This window comes from Rhodnius prolixus, unplaced genomic scaffold (genome assembly GCF_049639745.1).
Source record: "Rhodnius prolixus isolate KJV_2025 unplaced genomic scaffold, Rpr scaffold_4, whole genome shotgun sequence".
Lineage (NCBI taxonomy): Eukaryota > Metazoa > Arthropoda > Insecta > Hemiptera > Reduviidae > Rhodnius > Rhodnius prolixus.
The window spans coordinates 50,207,872-50,228,692 of NW_027411614.1; the positions used below are offsets into that span (position 1 = coordinate 50,207,872).

At 35.3% G+C, this 20,821-nt stretch overlaps 1 protein-coding gene and 1 long non-coding RNA gene across 2 annotated transcripts; one reads left to right on the forward strand and one right to left on the reverse strand.

Annotated features, from left to right (window-relative positions):
• Positions 1 to 3,985: 3,985 nt before the first annotated feature.
• On the reverse strand, positions 3,986 to 7,311 carry LOC141455501 (uncharacterized). The gene is made up of 5 exons (XM_074130613.1): positions 7,152 to 7,311; positions 6,341 to 6,476; positions 6,051 to 6,239; positions 4,743 to 4,851; positions 3,986 to 4,286 (listed from the first exon to the last, which is right to left on the reverse strand). Exons 1-5 carry the CDS (start codon positions 7,225 to 7,227, stop codon positions 4,077 to 4,079), a joined length of 720 nt encoding a protein of 239 aa, XP_073986714.1. The 5' UTR covers positions 7,228 to 7,311; the 3' UTR covers positions 3,986 to 4,076.
• A 6,979-nt stretch (positions 7,312 to 14,290) lies between these two features.
• On the forward strand, positions 14,291 to 20,787 carry LOC141455640 (uncharacterized). The gene is made up of 3 exons (XR_012459368.1): positions 14,291 to 15,524; positions 18,078 to 19,364; positions 19,467 to 20,787. It is a non-coding gene; the product is annotated as an uncharacterized lncRNA (long non-coding RNA).
• The last annotated feature ends 34 nt before the right edge of the window (positions 20,788 to 20,821 follow it).

Sequence of the window (20,821 nt, forward strand, 5' to 3'; positions counted from 1 at the left end):
TAAGTCGGAACCGTAACCTCCACTGGAGGGATCTTTTTAAAGAATGATTATAGTTGCGTTCCCATCCATCCTCAATAACAATCTTTTTGAAAAAGCGTTTTGAATAACATAGGAAGGTATTTGTACGTAAATAGCAAAATTAAACTGCGATTTCAGTACTTCCTTTTAAGAGGAGTAAGAAAAATAAACTACGATTGCAGTACTTCTCCCAAAAAGGCAAAGAGGCAAAGATTTTTTAATCGAACGTCAATTCATTGATTTAAATCGGTTCACTCATTGATAATTTAAATGATTGCAGTACTTCCTCTTAGTAGGTGCAAGAGCATCAGCAACGTAGAGCAGCTTTAACCACTTATTCGAGCTGAATTTTATCAAAATCGGACTAAGCGTTATAGAAATATTGGTAATAATAGTTTTAGAAAGGGCCTTATTTGGGTGGGGCAAACTCCCCTCCTTATGAGGCACGGCGTCGAGACTTTTAAAGTGCAAATCTGTACAAAATTTCGATTCGAATGACACTTCATTCATGAAAATCGGTTCACGTGTCGATAATTTGAAACGATTGCTGTACTTCCCCTTAAAAAGTGTAAGAGCTGATCGTCGCTTTAATGTTACGTAGGGGAGCCCTAACCCTATCACCCTACCATATTTTATCAAAATCGGGCCAAGATTTACAGAGTAATTAGTAATAATAATTTTGGAGGGGGCCTTACATAAAGGGGGCTAACTCCTCTCCCATTCGATGTACAGCATCGAGACCCCCAAAAGGCACATCTACATAAAATTCCGAATCGAATGACACCTCATTCATGAAAATCGGTTCACGCGTTTAGGCGCTACGTTGTTTACAAAAAAGGTAACAAGAAGAAGAAGAAGAAGAAGAAGAAAAAGAACAAGAAGAACAAGAACAAGAACATTTTTTGAAAAAGCCGTTTTTGCTCATTTTCAGCAACTTTTTTCTCGAAACCTATTAGATCTGGGTTGTTGAAAAAAAATTACAGTTATAAAGGAGGGTTTGCCCTATAATTTAAAGAAAATTTGGGAATTTTATCTTTTATAGAAAAAGAGAAAAAAATTGTCAAAGTTGGGTGTTTTTCAACGTTACGCTTTTTCGTGCAGTTTTTGATGATCAACCCTTATACAACTGTCCTACCGGACAGTTTTAATGACTTATTTAATGAAAAAACACTGTATGTGAAGGTGCTCTTGGTTAGTAACAACACTAAACCTCACTTAGAAGCATCACTATTTCACAATTCTAAAATTTGATTATATTTGGCGCACCATAGCTCCTGTTACCATAACTAACTTCGACTATCGACAATCTACAAAATAATATCACCTTTCTAAAACTCGGTACCTTCATTCTGACAATCTAATGCCTCATTTACATCAATAATATCATTTTTCATAAACTATAATCAATATGAGCGCCATCAATTGTGGAAAGTGCTTGGAGAATTAGGAAAAACTTTTGAAATATCTTCTCTCTAACTATTGTATCCTTTCTATTCCAAAAGACCCTCTCCAAAAAATTTGAGGTTGACTCCCTTTGTCCACCTCTCAATATATTGTTGAGGAGAGTACTTGAGGATTATCGCAGTCCTAAAGAATAAGTTCTGATGAAATCTCAGAACGTATCGCTGGAGTAATTTTTTAATACTTTTAACTTGCAAAGTTTTATCATTTCACGGAAAACACTGATAAATGGGGAATAAAACTCATCCTCTCGATCCGCATTGAGTAACCAACTCGGTTCAAAAAGATGAAAAACAAGAATACACTAAAGTATTATTTGCCTACATTATAAGTGACAAGTCAATCCAAGGTTGGTTCAATGTAATATAAAGTGAGAATTACTGTAATGTATGCATAAAACTAAAACAATTACTGACAAATGAACTGAGTAATGTAGCCTTACGTGAGATCTTACTAATCCAGAAACATCCTACAAAAACGAGGTTCCACCAGAGTGGAATAGCAAAGGTTGAAGAAGCAGCTCAAATTACTTACTTCACTAACACGAGATGTGTAGTAGTTGGACAAAATAATAGACTAATAATGTTAAATAGGTTACATGTAACGCGGTACAAAAAGTAAGTTAAATATTAGAGTATGATGGTCCTATATAAGTCAAGTGAGTCGTCAACATGGTTAAATGTGAATGTAGAAACTGCATTTATGTTTACAGAAATTGCCACTAGAGTTCTCCACGGGATGGAGTATAAAGTAAGCTGTGTAATGGCGGCTTACTAGTCTGTATCATGCCCATTCCACTTTTATCTATTTCACGATTAAACAATATAAATTCTCAAGTTTTTTGTTTCAGTTGACGATGATTATGTAAAACATGAGGTATTATTCCAAAAGAGATATTATTTATCGTATTTTTAAAAGGAAATTTTTTTCTGGCTTAATTCGAAAGTTTATCAAATACCTATGGGAGAAATGTTGGAAAAAATAATTTAAATTACTTATTTCATAAATTATTAGGTTTAAAGTATTGGCGAATCACAATGCAGTATAGTTGCAGACGGTGGGTGGGACATGCCCACCTCTAGTGTAACCACGCCCCGTCCAATGAAAACGATTCATGGCTGGGTAAAGCGCATGGTAACAATGGTGCTTGTTTACCTTTCTCTTTTTTCTTCTGAATCTTTTGTTATTCTCTCATATTTTAATATTTTTTATTATTTTAGAAATAATATTAATTTTACTTAAATATTGAGAAAAAATGCTGACAAATGATTTTTTTTTTAAATATTCTCAACTGGAACAATACCCACTATTACATCAATTTAATGTTAACTGTTAACTAGTGCCAATCTCTCGTAACACAAAACTGCAAAATTTAATCGTACAATTTATATAATAGTGGCTTAGGAGTTTCGATTACCATTCTGATGTATCTTAAAATTTGGGAGAAAGATGAAATCTCTAAATTTCCTTTACAATAGTGTTCCAATATAGTGCGGATATTTGTCTTAATAATCTCTTAACTATGACTATAGGTACACTAAATGATTGAATGAAAATGAATTTAATCAAATAAATTGTCAGTAAACATTCTAAATTTAAATAAATTCCACTTTATAAGTTGCAGGAGGGAAAGCAGAGCTTATGACCACGAGATTTTGTATTAATTCTTGTTGTTCGTCGGGTGTCACGCCACTGAATATCGTGGGATTAACTGAACGTTACCTATTATGCAGCCCTTTACCTAAAAACTGTTAATTCTTTCTAATTTGTATATTTCTTCAGATTTTGCAATGATATTCATGTACATGTAGGTGTGAGGCAGATAATATTTATTGGATCTAGAACACATTCCTTCCTTTATGGAGTAAATATCCCAATGGAAATTGATGTAACTCTACGCAATATTTTGCACTTGGCAACAGCGTAGTTGCAGGTAGGAGATAATTTCTCCTTGAGTGATCACTGCTAACTATTTGTCTTCTTGAACACTCTGAAGCTGGCTATATTTATACTGTGAGCTTCTTACCACTTTGCGAGGAGGAAAATGACCCTGTAGCATGCGATGATAGGTATATTTTGGAAGTTGTCCCGGCAATATGCTGGGACCAAGCTGTTCTTTAACTTACCTTGCGGACAACTTAGTATTGTTCTCCTGGAGTGGTGTATCTTGACAGGTGGCTGACTAACAGATCGTACCTTATAACTTGGCTGAATTCTTATAATTCTAGATAATGCCCCAAGCTGCCTGTGAGGAGGGCTTTGTCATCCTAGTGCCACTCTACTTAATGTTGAGGACCTTAATATTTTCTACCCGTTCCTCCACAAATACAGTTTGCCTTGCAGAACTATCCTCACTAGCGTTCATGACTTTGCTGATATTTGGACACTCAAGGCGTCTGAATTCCTATCAATATTATTCCCATAAATATCGTGGGGTCAGAATAAGAAGGGGTCCTTTGCGAATCTTGACCGCCTGTAGTGTACCATCCAAATAATGTAATCTTGATAGTTTTTTTAAAAAATTTATTTTTGTTAAAAAATATATTTATAGTGTATTCTTACAATAAAGTAATTTTATATTCAAGATGAGAAGGGTTTTATTGATGAATAAATTTCTTCAGCCAATCCAGCAGTTCCTTCAAGGTTTTACCGGCCATGATCTTGTTGGCAGCTAGCACTACCTGTTTGGACACTACTTCGCACGCTTCTTTCTTGTTCTTCATTAGGAAATCGAGGAATTGGTGGTTCACTAGTTCTTCTACCTGTTCTTTGGTCATTCCTTCGATACTCAAGCCATTCAATGAAGTCTGGACAAAGTTCAAGATAAACTTTAAATTACCAAATATTTACATTTTAGATACACAGTTTGTTTTAATTTCTACATCGTCAGACCTTATACTGGAGATTAGGCAGTTGCGGATTAATAAAGGGCGGCAGCCTAAAGCATCAAATATAATGAAATTGGTTTAATTAGATCGTGTCTAATTTTTGAAATTGAGTTCTTACCGACAGTACATGTTCTGAGGTCCTTTGAATCCTTTTTTTTTTTGGGTGGGAGGGGGTCAAATATGGGGTTAACGTATGTTAATAGGATAGCTCAAAAATAAAAAGTCTGCCATAACTCCAACTTGGTACTATTCTCGCTTCAGATACTTTAGATTGCCACTTCAAGAATTTGGTTTCAGCCAAATTCGGGAAGGTTCGGGCAACGTTAACAATTGAAAAAATTAATCATTATGAGAAAAGAAAAAGAGCGTACTCACTTTGAGTTCTTTTAAAGTGAAGTCCAGCTCGAGATTTTTCATCTGTAGAGCGTGGTCGACCATGGCCATCTGGATGGTTCCGGTTTGCACCAATTGATTCATGTCAATTCTGTAGAGAAAAATCTAGCCTGAACAATACAATTCTATACTCTTACCTCTGGCTTAGATGTGGCTTATGATGAAAACGTGTTTCTTAAGACAGTTCTAAGGGAAAGGTTGGGTTAAGCTTTCCTCTACAGTTAATTCGCGGCTTCACTGCCAGCACAATATTAATTGGGTTTGCAGGTGTAAGTAAAATTCAAAATAAAAAAAAATGGCTGAAGAACCACTTCACTAAATTTTGTGGTTTTTAATTATTTTTACCGTATAAAGTCCAAGTTTGAGGAAAAGTTCATTGCGGTGTGAGAAATTCGCATGAGTGTGCAACTGATTGAAAATCTGCTAATCAGTTTATCTACCGGTCAATACCTATTTATCTGCTGGTCAATACCTATTTATCTGCTGGTAGTTGCTAGCAAAACCTGCCATGAATTACTTGGTGATACACAGCCAGCCGCTATGTAGAGAACCTGGACCTCGACTTCCTTGGTTTTAAATCAATTATAACATTACTTAAGAGAAAAATTAATATAAATAAAAACTGAATCTTTACACAACGGCGAACAATCGTTAGCGCACGGACAAAGGCTTTGTATACACTTGGAATTAAAGATCCAGTCGGGAAAAATTTCGCACGACCACTCAAAGTCGTGCAGTTTAAGTGGCGAGAGTCATTCGTGTATCTCTCCGCACCTGAACGATTGGCAATCGCGCATAAGTTGGAGCGTTTGGACGCGTAGTTCGACATATTGATTGCGTGTTGGTTTTACGCCTATTAGGTGAAAGAACTAATATTCCATTATATTTTAAAACATGTAGTTTATGTTTAAAATTTGAAAAATATTGTATATTCATCCTGCATCACGTTTTTGGAAATTTGTGAGCTGCAAGACTTACAAAAAAAATTGGTGAAGTTGTAAGGGATAATGGTAACTTCTCCCACCCAAAAATAACCATATCTATGGATCTACTTGTTGAATTTCCATACCTACGTAACACTTTTTGTGTTCTGAGGGTTCCCAAAAATGTATTTTCAATGAATACTTAATTTTGGTAGTCTGACACGTTTACGATACTTTCTCTTATTATTTGATTAAGAGAAATAAAAATTAAAGATTATGGATTCAAAAAATTATAAAGATTACTAAAAGATTATAAATACAAAGTAGTAACATGCTTCTGAATGGATTTTTTTACAAATGTGCTTACGTAAAAGTGCCAGAGCCGCTGACTTTTTTTTGTTGAACAACTCCGCTAACCTTGTATTGACCTTCAAGATGCATCTGGGGCACAGTTACACCAAATTTAGCCCATAATCCTGGAAGATAGTTTTCAATGTGGTCCACAGTAAAATCATCCGCTTTTGATACTTTCACATCTTTCAGTTCTACGTTGAGACTGTGGTAGCGGCAGGAAAAAAAATGAAAATTCATGTTATAAGAATGATCTTTCAACTATAAATTTGATTCAAAAAATCAATTTAATTTAGGATGACTTACTCTATATCTTTGTCTACAATGTGCTGTGCCGGGATTTCGGGAATCTGGAATGGTTCCTTTTCTTTCAGCATCTTCCTAACAACTTCCAACGCCTGTCTGATCAATTTGTCTATCACATTCTCGGACAACACGATCCCTGAGAAATTTAATTTAGTTAATTTCCTCAACAAATCCAGCTCAACACAACTGTCTTCACACAGAGACTGCTCTCTTAAAATAACTGTTTGGTTACAGGGAATTCTAAACAAATATTGAAATACTTTCTGTACCTAGTATGCGAGCGAAAGTACACAAACTTTTTCATTTGGTCCATCTAACAAACCAGAGGTCAAAATGTGATCATCCGCTATTTTCCCTAATAGAATCATTACAAATTTTCTTTTAAACATTTTAAGGTTCATTCAAATAAATGCGGATGTCGTGGTGGTGATCCCTTAAAGAGAAATTCTACAGGATCCTCACTTAGATCATTGGTAAAGACTACGCTTTCCTTTAGTGTCCCTTTAGCGAGAGAACATTGTCCGAAGGCCGGATGAGCACTAAAAAAAAACTCCGGACACCAATGACTTCAGATGTTCACGCGCCTTAAATAAAAAATAAAGCCATGACCCACTTAAAATCACTTTCTCCACTTTAAAGTAGAGGCGACTCACAAAAAGTTTTTGACCATTTTTTTTAGAAAATAAAAAAAATATTTTATTGTAACGTTCATTTTCAACCTCGTTACAATGACTCCAAATGTTTTCTGTCTTTTGAGTATTAACACTAAAACTCTGACGTAATTGGAAATAAGAAACACTGGCTCACTTACCATAGCCTTCAAAAGGCATGAAGGCCCCGCTGGCCACAGCAACCAAAGCGATGAGAGCTACCATACAAAATTTCATCTTGAGGAATCGGTGTCCAACTGATACAGTCGGAGAAGTTAATCAACTTTTATAATCCACGTTATCTAGATACATTGCATGAAGCAATCGTATCTAATGCCGTTCCCAAGTGCCTCTTCAAATGATAAGTGAAAATTTTACGTCTCCACAACAGTCAATGCAAGTGTTTTCAACGATTGGGACTGATTAGTGTGGTATCAAATCTTTGATTGAGGGGGATGCAGCCCTGGCTAGTAAAGCTTCACCAACTACAGTCTATTGGCAAAATTAACATTACCTTTCTATCACTTGTCTAACGTTGCATAATAGGAAACGGTTTGATTGCGGGTTTTGTCCAAATTCGACAAAGATTTCCCTTAAATTCACAACTATTTAAATTTATTTTTAATACACATTCTTTTCAAAGACTTATTGCTGCAGAAAATGTGGTTCGGTCCACAGGGCTGGATTTGATCCGTCGAAGCACTCTTGTTTACAGTTTCCCGACCGGTTTTTGACTGTCATCGATCACCAAAGATAGATAATCAGTTTGGTGTAGAGATTTAACTTCATATTCAATGTTACTGTCTCGCACTACATTTGCTGACTTAGGCTGGAAACATAGTGGAGCGGCGAGCAAAGCGGCGCTGATAGCGAAGAGCGAAGCGGCGAAATCAAACACAAGTAAACATATGGGACCGCGCATAGTGGCGAGCAAAGCGAAGATAGAGCAACTCTATCTATTTCTAGTTTTTGTTTTTGCCGCTTCGCTCTTCGCTATCAGCGCCGCTTTGCTCGCCGTTCCACTATGTTTCCAGCCTTAGTGAAGAACAGTCAACAGTTATGATGATATACTTATGTAGCTCAACATTAAACTACCCAAACTTTTTTACAATACCCTGAAGAAGGCAATAAAATTACCGAAACGTTGGTATAAAGCAACTAAATTTGTTTTTTTTTTATGTCCGCACCTCGATATTACCCAAAATCATTAGTGAGGAAGGTTACTTACATATGTGATGTGTTTGTTTGTTATTCAAAATGTTAATGAATCGTAAAACATTTTGCAAAAAATAAAAAATAAAAATAAATAAATAAGAAAAAAGAAATGAAAATTAATGAAACCTAAAAATTGTTTAAGAGTCCTGTACGTTTAGTTTTAGGTTAGTAAAGTTGAAGTTATATGAAGAAGGTACATATGTACATACATATGTATGTAGTATATGGGAGGCGCGCTAATTCAAGATGTTAACACAGAATTACACTTATGTATTTCATACGTGCTGGGAAACAAAAATTGGTCAATAAAATTGAAGAATATGTGATTCTAATAATTGAACAAAATCGTAAATAAGTAAAATCTTAAAAAGGAAACTTTAAACAGTTAACAAACATACTAGTATGTGTGAAGATTGCTCAGCTGTCTGTGTTTGGTATGGAATCACTTAAAGAAATATCAGAGTTGAAGTTAATTTCATGTGTGCTACAACGGATGAAATCAAAGACCTGTCGCTGTACTTTACACATTCTTATCTTGGAAATAAATTTTAAGGTTTCTGGGACGTCTCGCTTCCCTCAGGATTCTTCTCTTTTAATGAACTGAACCTTCATTTCTTCATCTAAATGTTCAAGTAAAAGTAAATTTATAAGCATTGTCAGAGAGAGCAGTGAGAGTAATATCCGCTACTACTTGGCAATGCGATTGATTAAAAACTTTCAATATTGAGTTTCAACGCAAAATATCTTTTTTGAGATCTCCTATTTACGAAAAAATGGTTCTTAGAAAAGTATATTTGTGTGTAAACTAAGCACGGAACCAATAATCAGTATGATTACTTATCGACAAATCGTATTTGTTTTAGTGATTAATTCCTCGACAAAATTAAACACCTGAGCTGATTTTCAATTTGTGATTACCACACTCAAATAGATTAATAAAAAGATAATGGCACTTGAGATAAAATAAAGTAATTGTATAATGGTGTTGTCTTTGGTCTTTCTACTTTAGCACAGATATGATGACTAATTAAGAGTTATTTTCCACTTAGGATTCCATTTCTCAGGATTCTTACTTACATAAATCCTTGAAACTACGAGTTGCCGGAAACCGCACATCGCACTAGAACTACACTTTAGAGCAAACCATTGCTCTATCACAACAAAAACGAATTTCTGTTGGACGAAATACATCAAATCAAAGTTTTATAGCTTTGTGTATGTAGTGTAAATGCGAAGTTTATAGATCCATCCTAGAGGAAATCCCGGAAAAAGTTCTTCCGGTCCGGAAAGCTATATATATATAATAGATTTTTTTAAAAAAATAAAAGATCTGCTTGTTTTAGTTGTGAAGACGAAGTTAGTGAAATTGGGGAGCCACTCTGTAGGAAAATTCAAAAAAATTAAGACTTCCAGTTCCCAAAACTGATTTTGGGCTTTAATTTTCTGCTAGAATCAATCAAAGTACTCAAATGAAATTTAAAGATTCTAGCCTCTGTGAATTTTTTTGGTTTGCGAGCTAAAGTGACCATTATAAACATATTTTGCACTCTTACATTGGACGCACATGACGAAATTATTACGTTAGCTTGAGAATTTAGGAATAAGAAATATATTGTATAGGTATAAAATATAAATATAAGTCTAAATAAATATATAAATAAGAATAAAAAGGAGAATTCCAGCACAATAAGTAAGTATATACTTTTGGTTCTTAGCCAGAATTTAAATATTTGCTTTCCATTCCTTAGATGCACAGTTTAGTTTCATCTTTTATCCACTTTTCCTGTTCCCCCCCCCCAAATGTTTTTCTTTAAGTTAAAATGAAAAATAAATTTCACTCCAATCGGTCCAGTTTGACTATTTCCCAATCTTATACTTTACCTACTTTTGGATTGGTACTTTGTTCACATCTATAACTCCTAAAGTCCTTTATTCTAATGTAATTATGCTAAAAGAGTTTCCTCTCCTTTTCCGTGACGAAGTGGGATCACTTCTTGAATGGAAAAGTGCTAAAGCTAGAATTACAGGATGCTGAGAAATTGTGGATCTAATTTGAATACTGAGCAGCTGTTTGGATCTGAATAATAAGGTTTTGTAATCGAGGGAAATGGAAAACAACTTTGAGAAAATCTAAAGTTATTCATGATTTTCTTTTTTTTTTTTTTAAGGAAACGATGAGCGTTGATGGTCTTCTAGGGTTTCGTCGAGAAAAACCAGAAGTTCTTCAGAGAAATGTACATTCAAATAAACATTTCTTGATTCTTATGGTTATGCAATGCCGATCAATTGATTAGCCCACTCTAGATTGATCAGGGCGGGCGCGCAGCTTGTTTGTATCATATTGTACACAATGTCTATTCACAGCTGAATGTGCTCTTTCCGCCCGTTCAATCAATACAAATCCTTTTAAGCGAACCCAGGACTTACCGAACACCCTTCTAGCTAATCAAGTAGTACTAACAGAGGGCCGATGATGTATGCATTAGTGTTTTACAAACAATATTCTTGTAGTTGAGAATGAGTAACAGTTTTGATTGGGATTACTCGGAGGGTTAGATCGCAAGCATGTCAGCCCAAGGTTCATCGTATGGATGATAGCCAACGGTTACGCTACTGTAAACTGATGGAAATATTAGTCATTATTCCAGGAGTACTTTATAAAGCAAACAGTCAGTCTGTAAATATTGACTCACACGGCCATGCGCAGCTCGCTGGTTTTCCAAAATGTTAATCTTATTCTGATTATCTTCTATAAATAGTGCTTTAGGGAAGAGACGTCGGAAGTACCATCGTACTAACCAATAAAACTAGTTATAGATAGGGCTACTTCTGTCTTTATAAACAGGGGAAAATAAATACATTTCTTTCCAAGCAAGAGGCTGGGATGGAGTAAGTACTTACGAGCGAAACTTATACTACATAGCCCCTTTTTTTAGCCAATGAACTTTGTCCAACTTCCCAACCAACAGATTTAAGTTGCAAGCATTCAAGCATTGAGAAATTAAAAAAAATTTCCTAACATTAAAAAAGAAATGCTATCGGTTTCTGGCTAAAAACACCCACAACCAAATACCAAATTTGGAGTTCCAACGAGATACTCTCACGGAGATATAGTGCTAAAATAATGTTTGTTTATCTTCTGTCATTCCCAGCAAAAAGAAGGCCCTGTCAAATTTGCCAAAAAAAATTGAGTACGTCACTTCTTTCCTAGGTAAACTTTAAACGGGACTTCAAAACTGCATTTCCGGTCAAAACTAATTTCGAGAATTCGAAACGATCTCAACACTTCCCCTTGCTAGGAGTTAGTGTATTTCACGAAGAGTAAAAGAAGTAAACAAAGATTTGAACGCAATTCACAACATCCCCTCTCATGGCAGTAGGAAAAAGGAAGATGTGACAAGTTTGTCTTAATGCTTCTGTCTTTACGAAGCGACAAGAAGAAAAAGGTAAATAAGCTCCGGCGGTTCTGAACCGCAAGTATGGGGGGGGGGGGAAATGAATAAAAACTCTTCTTAAAATCAATAAAGAAAAGGGTGAATGAAGTTTTTTCATTCAATTTTGCGATCTAATTACAAAAGGAGTGAGGTGTATAACTGGAGCAATAAGGAATGGAGGCTGCGGCACAGGCTGAGGGGAGCCGACGAAGTTATCAAGCGGAAATAATTATATGCGGCGAGCTGCCAGATTCCAATTAAAAAAGAGATAATTGATATTTGAAATTAAAGCAGACTAGGTAATAATGCAGATTATTAAAAAAATAAAATTCTACTTCAAGAATTCAGATGCAATTCAGTTTTCAGCGTAAATACAAACTCTAGGTTGCCCTGAATACAGAAAGAAAAGAAGGTTTTTTTTTGGGGGGGAGGGGGGAATAATCTACGCGTGCCTTAATAGGAAACCCACGCAGAGAAATATCACCGGTTTTCTCCGAAATCATTCAACTGTGTGTGCAGCACAACATTAGAATATTTTATCTTCTTTATTAAATTTTTTGTGACTTTTAAAAATTCAATAATGGTACATTTTTGTACACTGCTATCAAGTGTGTATAGTGTTTGTAATGAATCCAATCTTGTTTCAGTCTCACTTTACTTGATTTTTTTATTTTACATTTTTGAACCTTTTTCAGAAAGAAAAAAACTATCTTTAGTTACAAGTTAAATCAAGTTACACAAAGCATTATCTTTCTCGTGTACGTGTACACATGTACTTTCAGTTTCACAATAGATTCTACATAAATAAAGGGTGTCCCAAGCTATATGGATAACTTTTTCTCGGAAACTAAGATAGCTAGAAAAAAACTAAAAAATACGTGTTCCCTTAGTTTTTTGTTAGGAATCCAAATTTAATTTGTAAATTTTTTTCGGTGCTTCCAGAAGCGAGATACAGGCACCAACTTCATTTTTTCAAATAAGAAGGTGCGGTTTTAATTTCAGAAATAGATTCCTCTATTTTTTTAAAGAAAAATTTACTTGAACGGTTTTTTTCTGTGAGTGATATTTTAGAAGTTAGGAATGAAAACATGATTCTTATAAGAAATTATAAAATGATAATATTATAACGGTTTTTTGATAGAATAAGAAGAAAAGTACTATTTTATTATAAATTTTACTCCTCATTAATATTACAAATCATGCTCGAAATGGCCTCCACCATTAGAGATGCATAGACATGCTCTTTCCTGCCAATTGCCCCTTACTGCCAAAGAAATAGATTCGGCTTTAACCGACTTAAAGGTATCTATTATTCTCTGTTCATCTACAGATGCCATCCCGACTTGATTCTGATACACCTAGATTTAGAAATGCTTTTAGATAAGCAGAAATAAGGAAAGAAAGAAAAAAGTTATGAATAATCACCTTGTTTTTCAGGTATCCCCAGAGGAAATAGTCCATAGGTGTCAAGCCCGGTGAGAGAGGTGGCTACTGAATCGCCATATAACACGCCCATCAAATTGTCTATCGAGATATCTCTTTACATGCCTGATGGTGTTATATCGACACGGGGGGCGATTCAGTAGCCACCTCTCTCACCGGGCTTGACACCTATGGACTATTTCCTTCGAGGATACCTGAAAAACAAGGTGATTATTCATAACTTTTTTCTTTCTTTCTATGTCTATGCATCTCTAATGGTGGAGGCCATTTCGAGCATGATTTGTAATATTAATGAGGAGTAAAATTTATAATAAAATAGTACTTTTCTTCTTATTCTATCAAAAAACCGTTATAATATTATCATTTTATCATTTCTTATAAGAATCATGTTTTCATTCCTAACTTCTAAAATATCACTCTCAGAAAAAAACCGTTCAAGTAAATTTTTCTTTAAAAAAATAGAGGAATCTATTTCTGAAATAAAAACCGCACCTTCCCATTTGAAAAAATGAAGTTGATGCCTGAACCTCGCTTCTGGAAGCACCGAAAAAAATTTACAAATTAAATTTGGATTCCTAACAAAAAACTAAGGGAACACGTATTTTTTAGTTTTTTTCTAGCTATCTTAGTTTCCGAGAAAAAGTCGTTATCCATATAGCTTGGGACACCCTGTATATAATACATGGAGAAAGATTTGGTTTTTATTTAGTTTAAGTTGTAACTTTATTTAAACTGACATCACACTTTTATCAATTATACGTATAACTTGTTGACGGAACGTTTCTAAAAAATAAATAATTAAGAAATAAAGAAAAGAGAGACTGAACAAGCTTAAATTCATTTACAAAGATTTTAAATACAGAGAATTTAAACCAAATGTACTGCTATATAATCGAACTGAATCCAGATAGCAGTGGAATCAATAATGGTGTAACCTCCAACAGTGTATCTTGAAATGGGTACATATCTTTGCCAAAACTTTCGGTTATGTAATAAAAGTGATTTTTCAACGCCAAAAACTCCAACATAATTATCAGAAACTGGTATTTTTATTTAAAAAAAATTCATGAATACTTTTAGACCCTATTAGGCCAGCAGTAATTCTAAATTTATTTCTCAACAAGTTAAGTGTATTTAGTTTAAACTTGTGCAGAAACTTCAAAAATTGAATCTCCTGGCAGTGATTCCAGATGATCTCTCAATTCCTCAGCAATGTTCTAGAAAGATTGGGCGAATTAAATGAAAATTATTTACTTATAAATGAATCAGTTTTGAAAAATTTCTAACCAAAAAGCAGCAAATATGTGCAGTCTCGAAATCGTGATAACAGAAGTGTGTAAGAAAATTCGAGGAGACAGTGGTGTTTTCTTGTTTTCTTGGCTTTAAATCTGCTGAGTTGGTCCTCTCTTCGGGAAGGTTAATTGGCACGCTGGTTATATAATTCCGGTCTAAATCCCCACCATACTTTCTTGCAATCACTCTCTCTTAGCAATGCGCAAGTACATTTCCTTTTCTTTTTGCCAAAAGGGTGAGGGTACTCATTAATGTGCAAATCTTCCAGCCACACCCACGGTAGTTCCAAGTCCACACAAGCACACTCAAAGAACAGGAAGCACAGCGGAAGAATCCAGGAGGCTGTCTGTAGTGGTGGTTGTGGAACTAGAATTGTATTGGGTCTTTGTAGAATGGTTTGCCAACCCTTCCTCCATAAAGGGCCTTAAATCCAACTTACTCTGCATAATGCGTTTTTGATAGCACCTGCCGTGTCGGTAAGTAAGTTTGCTCAGAGACAAGTTTAACGACAAGAGGAGTATGAGGCGTTTTCTTCGATAAAATATATTCTTTACTTATTGTTGTTTTCCACTTACCACTTGTACGAAGTTAGCAATGCGATTATGTCCGATTTACTATTTCCAGTTTTTACCAGAAATATCTTTTGAAGTGTATTAAGATTGAAAAAGTAAAATCTAGGAAATGTCCGTATCTGACTTCCATCAAAGAGGAAGAATCTGAATCGAAGCTGAAACTTGATAGTTCTATTTGGTCCCACCAGGGGACTTGGCAGTAACCCAGGGACAAAATAACCTAATCCGAAATTACTGTGTAACTTTACTGATTTCATTGTTAATGTTTTAGGGAATTTTAGATAATAGCTCCTAGATTTTCTGCTTTGTGAACATTTTTTTTGTTATTTTTTTAAAAACATTTCGATGGAGTATACGTCATAAAAACTGCGAAGTGTTAATAATGAAAACATATGAGTTGGAAGCTCAAGCATTGTTATAAGAAGAAAAGTCATGTGAGTGTAAAGATAAAACATTTATTTCTCTGACCTTCGTATTATCTCTTACTTCCGTAACACAACATTTACAAGAAGGTGATAATTTTGTTTGCAGCAATAAATAGTGGAATAAAAAAATAAATATACAAATTTGGTCAAAGGTAAATAAATAAAAATATTCTTATCTTAAATCGTGCATCTACTTCATTAAAACAGACTAAATTCCTTCTATAAATATAAACAAAATCCGTTTTGATTTAATGAAATAATATCCCACGGATATAAACTGTTTACGCTCTTACTGAACATTGGATTCGTTTGGTTAAAGGTAACTGATAAGATTTTTAAATTAAAATAAACTAATGATAAGGAATTCTTGTTTATAAATTTCAAGACAAATCGAAATAAGTGGCGAACAAAGGAAAATATTGCGCCTAGGTTTAGTTTCTTCCCAAAGTGGCTTTGAGTGTTCTGTGAAGGTCTTATCTCTTACACAGTTATAAGGAGAACTGGATGAGTTCTGGGTTTGAAGAAGGTCTTTACCTGTACTGGTCGGTTAGAAAGTACTGATAGGGGAGCAAAGAACCACCTTGAGCCCGTGACTTCTCAGACATCTTAAATTGGAGCGGCTTTATGGAGCCAGCACCAGTAAGGGGATACTGAAAGCCCCAGTAACGTCGGGTTCGAAAGAAAATCTGTTAGTGTTCTCAGCAAAATTCCTTTTCCATTGCTTTTCTTTGAGTGCAATCAAGTTTTTTCTTTTTGCAATTTCCCGCAACTTCTTTTGACTAGAATATGTTTAACAAGGGTTAAAAACAATCATGTACTTGGTCCTGAGAGAGCTGACAGGGCGCCTTCATCCCTTAGGACAACAAACCCTCCATCCGCCGCTAGCACTTCATTTCCTCCCCGTGCCCTGCAGCCAATATTCTGCTAGCTGGAGGCCTCTCACTTTCTTCATTCTTTCTTTTGGTATTAATATAGAATTGGTATTACATTCTTCTAACCCGGAACTCCATCAAGGACTATGCTTGTCGATGTCATCACAAGGAAATTCCCCTAAAAAAGAAAACCTCTGACCCTTTCAGAACCCTCTCTCTACGATTGGGTGAAGATAGAGCAAGTGGGGTGTGGAGAGAATATCTACTGATGATGGAACAAAAAAGCCCTTCGACCTCCTCCCTGGCTGCTCCAAGAAAATTACTCTTCTTTAACGAAAAACTTAGCACAGATTTCTTGATTCCATTTTCTTTAACGAAACAATTTCAGTTTGAGCACGTACAGACAATCAACCTGCTTATTGGTCACTAAATTCAAGAAAGAAAATCGCGTCGTTTAATTTATAAAAAAAAGTATTTGGAGTGAACTCTCATGACTTCCTCCCTTTATAATTCTCCCACTCTTTTCTCTTTTTGCAAAATCAGTTCCAGAAACATATTTCTTTGCTACCATTACTTTGTCGACAGTATATTGGAATGACCTTTAGAGGGAACACTGTCTGCCCGTTGGTGTATGTTAATTTTGTGCTTACATAGTCTACAAATTAGCTATATATTTGATGTGTAAGATACTCAGCACCATCAGCGTACTTATCGCATGTAATGCCCTCAAAGTTGAATGCGTGTCTAACAATGTAGCGCATTAACTTATTAGCCAACCAGCCAACTGTCTGAACCAGCTGACACCTGCTACAATATTACATTTTGCTATGCTCAAGGCGGTCAGTGTTGCATAATTAGCCAACTCTAGCGTGCAACGTGCACATTTCTACAAACAACTTGAATACCTAAATATTCAGAAGATATTCTTATTCGCCAATAAATAACCGTAGTCATAAGGGAAGGGTAAAAGAAGAGTTGTCCTATTTTATTATGGTAACCTGCTATTGGGCTTTAAGTCAACCTGTTTTGTATGCGAAGACATAATAAAACTTTACAGACAGTGTTGCCAGAACTTTGTAATATAAGTAGCTCTACACGGTGAAAAGAAACTTTTTATCCTATAAAACAGTATAGCCAACATTCTCAACACTCTTGTTGAGGCGGTGCCAACCCAAGCGGCAATTTTTTCATTTGATTTTTCTTTCTTGTTTTTTTTAAGCAAATGTGATTTCATTAATCTGTAAACCGATATATTCGTCGGTATCATCAAAATATTTGGTTTGCTTTTGATTCAATATCACGTCTTTTAACGTAACACAAATGATTCATAAAAAGAGAATAAAGTAGATAGATATTAGAAAAGGCCTTTGAAATTTGGAGAAAACCTTTGACTCAGAATTTCAGCAATTCATTTAATCCTAATTAAGTATAATATATTATAAAAGGCAGTTCCCTGGAGCATTTATTATCTGTAAGTTGTTAGAGGAATACGTCATTTAATGGTTGACTCCCAAACAGATGAGGACAGGATCTTTAAGTTGAAGGACATACATCCAGAGCGCTCTAATGATGTCTGCTAAGGACGGCCAAGTGTCAGCTAAGTTGTACATGCAGATGATACATCTCATATGAACAAACTTACAAATGGGCATACAAATGAGCTGCACAAACTTGCAACAGCATAGATTACACGACAAACTAGTCATTAACTAGAATAACTCAATCGTTAGCTAGAGGAAGCTGGGTTCTTTGGTGCTAACCATTCAGAACTATCTTGTACTTTTGTGGATTTCTGGATCTTATATAATGGATTTTTTTTTTTTTTTTTTTTAGATATTCTTGAAGAGGCTGTTACGGTCTTCACTAAGCTTCGAGTAAATAAATTACATTCTCGTCGCTCTATGACTTCCGTTGCAAAAATGGAACTCACCAACGAAAAGCGAGAGAAGGAAGACTCCAACATTATTCAAGAAGGATGTTCGATGTTGACAAATAGCGAATTATTTGCTCAGATGTTCATGATTCAGCAGTGAGAAGTACATCGTAGGGTGCACTGACATCTTGAGCCTGTTTGGGACAAGGCGAATAGATTGGCTTCGCCATTACTCAAAATGTGACCCAAATATTATCCCTACTTCCGATGATAAATTATACCTTTATCAGTACAACTTCCCCGGGCCCCTCACAGTCTTCCTGCTCATCTCCTCCTGCACAAAAAATCTACCCTGTCTTAAGTATGACAATACATTTAAATTGAAAATTAATTAATATTTCTCGTGAACTAAGAACAGAGATTGTATCCGTCCCAACATGAAGATACAATCATATTTAGTCACTAGACTTCAGCTACAAATATTAATAATTGATTATTATTGCTGTTATAACTTATCTTTTACTCAAAGCCACTCTCGAATTGTCACCACGAGTGAATTACTTTGTTAATAAAATTATTCCTTACGATTGCGTGTAAAAGAGATTGGATTACAGTTTGAAAAGAAATTTTAACAAATTGTTATTGCTAACGGTTCATCTTTTCTCGTGATAAAGTATGTAAATATCTATAATGTTAAATGAATGTAAAGTTCAAAACCCATGTTGGAATCGATTCCGGACTTGTTTTGGCCATCACTATAGGAGGTTCTCCTACTCACATTTGAATTGTTTCTTAGACTCCTTTGAGTAGAATAGGTACACTATCTTCTACACAGGTACGAAAAGATATTTAAAGACAGAAGTATTAACAGTTCTTAAGAAAAGGTCTTTTGTCACTTTGAAACGCTGAAAAAAGTGATTTAACAAAGCTAGTGTGGAAAAGAAATTTTATCGGGAGTAAAGATTCAAGATGGAAGTGACGTGTGTTCTATTGAAGGGGGTGGAAGGAAGCGGGACAAGAAAGGTTACAGAGATGTGCGGAAGGTTGCAAGTGAGGATTGTGAGATTGGCGCCAAGCGTTAGGCATCTACATCTGCCCGCTGACTAGATGACAAATCCTCGTTCACCACTAGACACAGTAAATATGGCTTGAGCTGCTACCTGCCGGCAGTCAAGGGAAATGCACACATACACCACCTTCGGCACTTCTCTGCAACTTTAATGATTTCTTTTCTACAACATTAATGGGTGTGTCAAAAACCGTTTTTACTATCCTGTATTGGCTCTAAACGATTCTTATTAATCCTTTAAACATAACTATCATTATAACTTTTTCTCTTTTAATTTAAGGCGTAACATCTGAGGTTATTGGCACTAGGGACCACCGGCCTCCGGGCAGTGTCTTCCATTACACACAAAGTGGGCCTACACCGGACCGTGAGCTATAGAGGCTGCTAGGAAGAGAAAATCTAAGGGCCTGCAGCTGCATTCGAACCTGGATCTCCCATTAAACAATTCAAATTCAAATTATTCGATGTTATTTCATCTTTCGATCAATAAACCCATTCGCATGACGCTTTCCTTCGCTCATTGCAGTACTTTCATCCGTCTTGTTCAATTATCGAACAGTAAAAAGTGCTTAAAGTGCCACTTTCAGCAAATAAGACTTGGAACTCATGCTTACCAGTTTCTCTAGTTGTAGGAAATCACTTGCTAAGTTAACATAAATTAACACGTCTTTATATGCAGGTGATCAACTTAGCGCCATGCTTTACACCGACCCAAAGATAACATTCACACTTGGGTACGTGCCTGTATAAGCCTGGTAATGCCTAAACGATGTTATTGCAATTACCTGCTAGTCTCTAACAGGTACTCAACTATCAGTGAATTAATTACTGTATTAATAATACACTCCCTAAATCCGTACAAGCTGGGGATTAAATGCACACCATCCTGTTTATTGGATGTCCCCATAGATCGAACTAACATATTAGTCTAATTTACATTCGATTGCTATCATATATGATGTAAGACAATTTAAATCTGGAAGAATATGCAAAATGGATCTGGATGAATATTTGGCCATTTATTGTGAACAATTTAAATTTTCTAAATTGAATTTTAAAAAAGAATGTACATTTTTGCGTCCCACCTGCTTGAAAAATTTTCGTGTGTATCGTTATCGCCTAAAATCCCTTTCCACAATACGCACATGAACGAACAGGTGTACATCTAATCGGGCCCTTGCCATTCTATGTCCTTTTTCAAATTAGTCCCAAAAACATTTCAAGCGCAAAAATGCATAACAATCGGACAATCAGCGCGGCTAAGCGCTCAGCCAACCAAATAAAATAAGCATGCTACGTCTCCGCTAGCATGCAAATTCTAATTAGAAGACGAAAACATTTTCTTTTCAATTTTTAATTACAGTTAATAAATCAAATTCAGTTGGTACAGTGACCTATAATATCTTAATTGCATATTAAAATATCAATTAGTCACTAATTCATTAAATTGTGCTCCTAATTTCATTACCTCTAATTATCTAAAATCAAAATTAAATATATTTACAAAATTTAGAATAAAAAACTACAAGCCCCAGTGCTACCATTAAATTTAAATAATTTGCGATGGTTCTATGTTTAATGTTATTACGGAGGCAATAGCAATTCTAGGAAACAGTCTCAAAATGTAACCTCCTT